The following is a 9,671-nucleotide window of genomic DNA, read 5'->3' as shown; positions in this document are numbered from 1 at the left end:
GCCACAGCGCATGCGTCCTCGGGTCAGACCGAACCATTGCAGCCAAAGGGAGTAAACTGAATGGGATGTGCCAGGAAATGCGGGCCGTTGTGGGGAAAAACCCCCTCCGTGTAAAATGCGCGCTGAGCTCGACCACGCCCGGCAGGTGAAGGGTCACCCACGTCGGGCTGGAGGCTCCCGGGGGTTGCACGCGGATCTGGTGGGTTTTACATGCGCATCTGTGTGTCGCCTGTCGTTCAGTTGCCTACCTTGGCTAAGTGGTTATGTCGGTGATCTATCCGAGACACGGGTCCTTGGCTGCTGTGGGGTTTAAATGCAATTAATTAAATTTAGTATCTGTAATAGTGGGTTGTTAGGGGCTGGTGAAAAACCACCCAAATTTAGGGAAGGAAATCTGCCATCCTTACCTATCCTGGCCTTCCTGTGACACCAAACCCACAGTAGTGTGTGTTTGACCAGGAGGAGTGATATCAAATGAGAGGAGCTGGAGAGGTTTAGGAAAAGGATCTTAAAGGTTTGGGGGCTCAGCAGCCAAAAGTAAAGCAGCCAACGTCGAAACATTTAAAATCAGATTAAAATCAACTTCTGGAGGGTGGAAGATGGAAGGCCAGTCAGGAGTGTGTTGGAATAGTCAGGTCCAGAGCCAAGAAAGGCATAGATAAGGGTTTAAGCAGAGACCAGAAACAGTTGCTACCTCAATCGCATCGGACTGAGCTCTCGTGAATATAAACCAAATAGTGCATAATTTGAGAACGGAAATCCTACTTTTATGTTACAAGTTTAACCGTGTTCACTACAATTACAGCCAATGACTAACAGTATAACTGGGGAATAAATGCAGAAAATGTTGACAGACTTTCAGCAGGATAGGCAACGTTGATGGAGAGAGAAACAGAGTTAATATTTCCTGTTGATCTTTTATCAGAACTGGGAAGGTGTGTTTCTCTCCCCACACCTGATTTGCTGAGTATTTCCAGCATTTTCTGTTTATATTTCAGATTTCCAATTTTGGGAAGTATTTGGTTTTCAGAGCAATTACTGACGACCAGTTTTTGTTAGCATTGATAGATGGTTGTTATTTATTTTTTTCCTCTCGTAGATCAACGAAAAACAGTGAGACATTTGTCAAGAGGCCCGTTTTTTTGCAAATGTTGTCGTGGCATTTTCAAAAGCTAACTTTCTATAAACATCACAGTAATGTGTGAAGCTACTTTTGGCATCTTGGATATTGAAGCATTACAAACTGGACCTCTGCAGTAGGTATTCCAGTCCACCAATCCATGGACTGAGTGGTGGAAGGCCAACTTTACGCCAGTGATTCCACACAAGGCAGGTTCCAAAGGTAATGGGGCACTGCAAACATGAAGAGGTTACTTGTCTGTAAATAATATTTTTTGCATACGATTTTATTAGATCAAGGGTCTGAATAGGCAAAGGCTTGGCGGTAGGTGCTTGTCCTTAGTTGGAATATCATGAAAGGTTCTATAAGGATTAAAGAAAATGCTTATTCCTCAAGAACATTTTCAGAAAGCGTAATTTGGAAAATCCCTGCCCCTAAAGCACAGCACAACCACTTCACTTTTAATTTATGTATTTAAACTGTGGTCTTTGTGGGACTCTTGATTACTCTTTTTATTAAAAGTTGTTTTTTTTTGTTGCAGTTTTTTTGTCAAAAGTTTGGGTAAAAATGGCATCAAGATCGCAGGAAATTCTGAACGATGGACGCTTCAGTCAGGTGATGACGGACCCCAGGTTCTGGGAAATGCCCGATAAGGAACGCAAGATCAAGATTGATAAAAGATTTCAGGGAATGTTTCACGACAAGAAGTTCAAACTGAATTACACAATGGATAAGAGAGGAAGGCCAATCAACCACAGTACCACAGAGGACCTGAAGCGATTTTATGACTTGGACTCCGACGACTCTGACCTGGGTGAAAGCGAAGGCAAAAAGAAGAAAAGGAAAGGGATGGGGAAAAAATTGAAACAGAAAGAAAAAAGCGGTCCTGACGTAGATGCAAAAGACAGCTCATTTGTCAAAAAGAAGAGAAAGCAGGAGAGATTTTTAAAGTCTGATGTGGGTGGGGTGGCAAGACAAAAAACAGGGAAAGAATTGGAAACTGAGGAGTTGATTGACGATCTTGTTCAAGTCTCTAACAAGACTCCTGTTAAAAAGGAAAAGCTTAAAAGTACAGCAGGTGAAGTGGGCATAATAAAAGATGATAGTTCTAAAAGCAGCGATGAAGAAATGGAGCAAACGAGTGCAAAGCAACAGAAATCTATTTCCACCCAGAAGAAACAAATGAAGAAAGTTATCAACAGAAATCAAGATAAAATGAAACAATTAGATGCAAGGATTCAAGAAAGTAGTTTGACAAGTCTGAAAACTTCAGAAGATGAAATTGAATTAGGTATGTAACTTTCTTGGATTTTATCCTTTTTTTACTTCCATTCCCCTCATTGAGCTTGAGACCGGCCCTCTGCAAAAATAAATCCCCCAAGCATCATACATTCCTAGATGTATCAGTTCGTTTCATTTGTTTGTTCACATTTTTCATTTGAAACTTCATCCTAGTACGTAAAATGTATGCTGTTGTCGCTTATGCAAACATTTAATATTCTTATTATTCTTCACCTATTGAACGATATTTTTGAACGTAGGCACAGATGGAGGCCGTAGCTCTGCAAGCCCGTTGCCATGTATTTCTTAACATTGGAGGGTTATGGACTGGGTGCAGGTCAATGGGACTAGCGGAATAATATTTCAGCACAGATTAGAAGGGCTGAATGGCCTGTTTTTCTGTGCTGTAGTGTTCTATTGGTTAACAAAATCTGTCAATCTCAGATTCCAAATTAATAATTGATCAAACATCAATTGCTGTTTGCGGAAGAGAGTTTCAAACTTCTGCCAGCCTTTGTGTTTATTAATTTCACTCCTGAAAGGTCTGGCAATAATTTTTAGACTCTATCTTCTAGTCCTAGATTCTCCAGCCAGTGGAAATCGTTTCTGTCGCTCTCTCTTGCCCTTAATATGTTGAAAACTTTGATCAAATCACCCCTTAACCTTCTCAATTCCAGGGAATACAATCCTAGTTTGTGTAATCTCTCCTTGTAATTTGACCTATGGAATCCAGGTATCGAACATACGAATTAGGAGCAGGAGTAGGCCACTTGACCCCTCGAGCCTGCTCCTGGTAACTCTACACTGCATTCCCTCCAAGGCCAATATATAGTCCCTAAAGTGTGTAAAAGTGGTCAACTATCTTTTTGCTTTGAGTTTGAAACTTAAATTCTGTTTGCTGTTAGTTTCCTTGGATTAACTATTGGCATCAATTTCCTTTCTGTTTCCTCCAACAGCTTTGAATTCAGCGGTTTTGATTCAGACTTGGTTACGAGTTTTAGCTTGATTGAGTTGGTAGCACTTATAGCTGTAAGTCAGAAGATTGTAAATTTATGCCCCACTACAGAGCTGAGGGCATATTCTAGCCTGACAATCCAGTGCAGTAATAAGGGAGTGCAGCATTGTTGGAGGTGCTGTCTTTCAGATCTGACATTTATCTGCTCCCATAGAGGTAAGATTGAATCTCCCCTTGACATTCAATAGCATTACCATCACTGAATCCCCTACTGCCAACATCATAGGAGTTACTATTGACCAGAAACTGAACTGGACCAGCCATATAAACAACACGCTACAAGAGGAGGTCCTAGGCTGGGAATTCTGCAGAGAGTAACTCACCTCTTGACTCACCAAAGCCTGTTCACCATCTACAAGGCACAAGTCAGCAGTGTGATGGAATACTCCCCACTTGCCTGGAGCCTGCAGCTCCCATAACATTCAAGAAGATCGATACCATCCAGGACAGAGCAGCGCGCTTGTTTGGCACTCCATCTACCACCTTCAACATCCACTCCCTCCACCACCAAAGCTGAGTGGCAACAGTGTGTACCATCTACAAAATGCACTTCAGCAACTCACCAAGGCTCCCACAACCTCTCACCTTGAAGGACAAGGACAGCAGGTGCATGGGCAACCACCAGCTGGAATTCTCCTCCAAGCCAAACAGCATCCTGACTTGGAACTTTGTCGCCGTTCCTTCACTGTCGCTAGGTCAAAGTCCTGAAACTCCCTCCCTAACAGCACTGTGAGTGTACCAACACCACATGGACTGCAGTAGTTCAATAAGGCAGCGCACACCATCTTCTCAAGGGCAATTGGGGACGGGCAATAAAAATGCTGGCCTTGCCAGCAATACCCATGTCCTGTTAAAGAACAAAAAAAGAGATCTTGGGATCCTATTTGAAGAAGAGCAGAGAGTTCTGATACTACAACAACTTGTATTGCCCGTCCCTCTGACCCCATCCCGTCTTCCAATCCCAGCCCCGGCCGTGTATTCACCATACCCCCTGACCTTTCCCTCTCTGATGCTGAACATTCAGTGCTCAGCAAAGGACTCAGCTTCATACCCTTACGCTCTCACCTCAATGAATTTCGGGCTCTGCACGATGCTGAACTCTTCTTCCGCTGCCTTCGTCTCTGTGCTCACTTCTTTGGGCAGGAGTCCTCTCCCCGTTAAAAGGATCCTTTTACCTGCCTCCAATATTCTCCCTCTACCTGGACCCCTCCCTCTGGATTCTTACCTGCTTCTTGATCTTTTCATTGAGAACTGTTGGCGTGACATCAGTCGTCTCAATTTCTCTGCTCCTCTCTCCCACTGTAACCTGTCTCTTTCTGAACTTGTTGACTCTCTCAGGTCCAGCCCTGACTTTGTCATCAAAACTGCTGACAAGGGTGGTCCTGTTGTTGTCTGGCACACTGACCTCTACCTTGCAGAGGCGAGCATCAACTCGCAGACACTTCATCCTACCTCCCCCTGGACCAGAACCCCACCACTGAACATCAAGTCATTGTTTCCAGGACTGTCACTGACTTCATCTCCTCGGGAGATCTTCCCTCTACGGCTTCCAACCTCATAATCTCCCAACGTCGGACAGCCCATTTCTACCTCCTCCCCAGAATCCACAAACAGAACTGTCCCAGCAGACCAATCATGTCAGCCTGTTCCTGCCACACGGAACTTGTTTCTTGCTATCTTGACTCCATTCTCTCTCCCCTTGTCCAGTCTCTTCATACCTACATCCGCGATTCCACTGACACCCTACGTCATATCAACGAATTCCAGTTGCCTGGCCCGAACTGCCTCCTCTTCACCATGGACGTCCAATCCCTCTACACCTCCATCCCCCACCGGGACGGTCTGAGGGCTCTCCACTTCTTCCTCGAAGGGGTCTAAACAATCCCCATCCACTGCCACTCTCTGTCTGGCTGAACTTATTCTCTCACTGAACAATTTCTCCTTAAACTCGTCTCACTTCCTCCAAATAAAAGATGTGGCTATGGGTACCCACATGGGCCCCAGTTATGCCTGTCTCTTCAAGGGATATGTGGACATTCCTTGTTCCAGTCCTACTCAGGCCCCCTCCCACAACTCTTTCTCTGGTACATCGATGACTGCTTCGGTGCCGCTTCCTGCTCTTGTCTGGACCTGGAATAATTTTGCTTCCAATTGCCACCCCTCCATCATTTTCACATGGTCCATCACTGACACTTCCCTTCCCTTCCTTGACCTCTCTGTCTCTATCTCTGGTGATAGATTGTCCAACAATATTCATTACAAGCCTACCGACTCCCACAGCTACCTCGACTACAGCTCCTCACACCCCGCTTTCTGTAAGGACTCTATCCCATTCTCTTAGTTCCTTCGCCTCCGTAGCATCTGTTCTGATGATGCTACTTTCCAATATTCTGACATGTCTTCCTTCTTCCTTAACCGAGGATTCCCACCATGGTGGTTGACAGGGCCCTCAGCCATGTCCGGCCCATCTCCCGTGCATCCACCCTCACACCTTCCTCTCCCTCCCAGAACCCTTGTCCTCTCATCACCCTACCAGCCTCTGCGTTCAAAGGATCATCCTCTGCCATTTCTGCCAACTCCAGTATGATGCCACCATCAAACACACCTTCCCTTCAGCCCCCTGGCAGCATTCCGCAGGGATTGTTCCCTCTGGGACACCCTGGTCCACTCCTCCATCACCCCCAACACCTCAACCCCCTCCCACAAGGTGCCGCACAGGAGTAAGTTAAGAGCCCATGGTATTAGAGGCAAGGTACAAGCATGGATAGAAGATTGGCTGTCTGGCAGGAGGCAGAGAGTGTGGAAAAATGGGTCCTTCTCAGGATGGCGGCCGATGACTATTGGAGTTCCGCAGGGCTCAGTGTTGGGACCACAACTTTTCACTTTATACATTAATGATCTAGATGAAGAAACTGAGGGCATCCTGGCTGAATTTGCAGATGATACAAAGATAGGTGGAGGGACAGGTAGTATTGTGGAGGTGGGGAGGCTGCAGAAGGATTTGGACAGGTTCGGAGAATGGGCAAAGAAGTGGCAGATGGAATACAACGTGGGCAAGTGTAGGGTCATGCACTTTGGTAGGAAGAATAGAGGCATAGACTATTTTCTAAATGGGGAGAGAATTCAGAAATCTGGAGTGCAAAGGGATTTGGGTGTCCTAGTCTAGGATTCTTTTAAGGTTAACTTGCAGGTTGAGTCGGTAGTTAGGAAGGCAAATACAATGTTGTCATTTATTACGAGAGGACTAGAATATAAAAGCAGGGATGTGCTGCTGAGGCTTTATAAGGCTCTGGTCAGACCACATTTAGAATATTGTGAGCAATTTTGGACACCGTATCTCAGGAAGGATGTGCTGGCCCTGGAGAGGGTCCCGAGGAGGTTCACGAGAACAATCCCAGGAATGAAAGGCTTAACATCTGAGGAACGTTTGAGGACTCTGGGTCTATATTCGATGGAGTTTAGAAGGATACGGGGGGATCTGATTGAAACTTACAGAATACTGAAAGACCTGGATAGAGTGGACGTGGGGAAGATGTTTCCATTAGTAGGAAAGACTAGGACCCAAGGGCACAGCCTCAAGAGTAAAGGGAAGACCTTTTAGAACAGAAATGAGGAGAAACTTCTTTAGCCAGAGAATGGTGAATCTATGGAATTCATTGCCACAGAAGGCTGTGGAGGCCAGGTCATTGAGTGTATTTAAGAGCGAGATAGATAGGTTCTTGATTGGTAAGGGGATCAAAGGTTACGGGGAGAAGACGGGAGAATGGTGTTGAGAAACTTATCAGCCAAGATTGAATGGTGGTGCAGACTCGATGGGCCAAAAGGCCTAATTTCTGCTCCTACGTCTTATGGTCTCAACCTAAAACATTGACTCTGTTTTCTGACTTGTCAGCTGTGTGCTACCAGCTTTCCCTATCGATGTTCTGCGTGCTTCCTTTCACATTGTTTTTTAAACAGCTGTCCGGAACTTAGCTCTGTTGAAACGGAAAACGAAAATGCCTCCAATTAAATACTTGTGTAATTGTTTTGGTATTTCAGAAAGCAATGGCACCTGTCAAGGTGACAGTGATCACGCCGAAGACAGCTGGTTTGAGCAAGAATCTTCAGGGTCAGGTAGCCAGAGCCAGGAGGAGGAAGATGAAGAAACAGGAAACAGTGAAGATGATGAGGAATTAACCACGGAAGACAGTGACAGTGGGCCAGACTTAGCCAGAGGGAAAGGGAATGTTGAAACAAGCTCTGATGAAGATGAATATCTTGACCTATCATCAAAGGACCCAGAAATTGAACATGGCTGGGGAGAGCTGGCTCAGGATGCTCCACGTGGAGATACGGTACATCCTGGAATTGTTGTTTTTGTTTCATTTGTTCTCATAGGCTGTAAATAAAAATATTGAGATTTTAAGATCATATCTAGATCATATCTAATTTTTGAATCATTAAATTCTATAAAATAATTTGAAAAGTTGGGAGTCTTCACAAGCTTTAAATAACACTCATCCTGTTTTACTTGATAGGTGTCTCGACGATTAGCAGTTTGCAACATTGACTGGGATAAAATAAAAGCAAATGACCTGTTGGTGTTATTTAATTCTTTCATCCCTCAAGGAGGTGCTGTGTTGTCTGTGAAGGTGAGTGTTTTTAAACTTTTCCATTCTTTTTTCACTAGTTGTTTTTAACCACCTCCCCCTCTCCACATTGTGATTTAACTCCAAGGACAACTTATACTTAAATAGCTCGTTAACATAATACAATATCCCAAGGAGATTCACAGGAGCATTATAAAACAAACTATAACGCTGAGCCACATAAGGAGATATTAGGTCAGATGAGCAAAAGCTTGGTCAAAAAGGTTTCAGGAGTGTCTTAAACGAGGGAAGCGAGTTTGAGAGGCTTATGGAGGGAATTCACGAGCTTAGGGCTTAGGCAAATGAAGGCACAGCTGCCAATGATGGAGTGATTAAAATCTGGGATGCAGAAGAGGCCAGAATTAGAGGAGCGCAGATATCTCGGAGGGTTGTGGGGCTGGAGGAGATTACAGAGATAGAGAGGGGTGAGGCCCTAGAGGGATTCAAAATCAAGGATGAGAATTTTAAAATCAAGGTGTTGCCTGACTGGGAGCTAATGTAGGTCAGTGAGCACAGGGGTGATGGGGGGAACATGACTTGGCATGAGATAAGACATGGGCAGCAGAGTTTTGGATGACCTCAAGTTTATGGAGTTAGACTGTGGGAAACCAACCAGGAGTGCATTTTAATTGTTGAGTCTGGGGGTAATGAAGGCATGGATTAGGGTTTCGGCCGCAGATGAGCTAAGATGGGTGAATTTAGGCCATGTTATGGAGATGGAAACAGGCAGCCCCTAGTGATGGCATGAATATGAGGTTGGACACTTATCTCATGATCAAATGCAACACCAAGATTCGAACAGATTGGCTTAATCTCAGATTGTTGCCACGGAGAGGGATGGAGTTGATCGCTCAGGAACGGAGTTTGGAGAAGATACCAAAAATAATGACTTCAGTCTTCCCAATATTTAAGTTAAAGCAACTTTAACAAAATGTAAATGTTAAACTGCTTCTCCTAGCAAGTTAAAAATGATTTGAAAAGGTGTTTGCATATTGGTAATCTAACTGTCTACATTGGTAATGGTGGAATTTGGGATTACTTTAAATGTCACAATTCCTGGCATAATTTCATTGCTCTTTCCAATCTCCTCACCAGCCAGGAGCATTATAATCAGAGGCATGGGAAGCAGATTTTTGTCTTTGGGGAACATGGACTGACAAATGGAATAGAATTCAGGAGAAAATGTTTATTTTAAAAATTGGGCAGGGAAAGAAATGGGTACATAAATTTTGACGGAGTTGTTTGTGGTTATTTTTGTGATCAAATTAAGTGCAAGTCACACTGTTTTAGAAAGGATGGGAACAAGAGGCTAGAGTGGTTAGTGTGGAGCATTGGGCTAAGGCTGGCTCGTGTCCTCAAATTTCTGTGATATAGATGTATCTTGGACATCATCATGGCTTTGGAGTGTCACTATGGCATTTTTGTTGAACAAAGCTAGGAGAAAATTCATGGAAGTATTTAACTTGGTGTCACTAGTGCAGAGACAGTGGTGGATCTTTGCTAAAGATCTCGAACACGAGGAAGTTACTTTACATTGTCAGACATCTACGATAACTCAGCAGTCTCCTCCCTCTGCATAATTGTGGTTGGGTGACATAAGTTGGTGTGTGGCTTTGTCTTATGTATG

The 9,671-nt window shown here is 44.3% G+C and overlaps 1 protein-coding gene across 3 annotated transcripts in view; it reads left to right on the top strand.

The window, feature by feature from the left end:
• Window positions 1–138: 138 nt before the first annotated feature.
• Window positions 139–9,671, top strand: part of esf1 (ESF1, nucleolar pre-rRNA processing protein, homolog (S. cerevisiae)) — a 64,590-nt gene continuing 55,057 nt past the window's right edge. The window contains exons 1-5 of one of the 3 annotated variants that reach the window (XM_041212191.1): window positions 139–199; window positions 1,100–1,342; window positions 1,662–2,411; window positions 7,455–7,750; window positions 7,934–8,047. In XM_041212191.1, the coding sequence (XP_041068125.1) occupies window positions 1,688–2,411; window positions 7,455–7,750; window positions 7,934–8,047 (1,134 nt within the window). In that variant the 5' untranslated portion in view covers window positions 139–199; window positions 1,100–1,342; window positions 1,662–1,687. The other 2 variants (XM_041212185.1, XM_041212200.1) reach the window with 2 other exon arrangements.

The sequence above is a fragment of the Carcharodon carcharias genome, chromosome 2 (assembly GCF_017639515.1).
Source record: "Carcharodon carcharias isolate sCarCar2 chromosome 2, sCarCar2.pri, whole genome shotgun sequence".
NCBI lineage: Eukaryota > Metazoa > Chordata > Chondrichthyes > Lamniformes > Lamnidae > Carcharodon > Carcharodon carcharias.
This window is presented reverse-complemented; position numbering and strand designations above follow the sequence as displayed.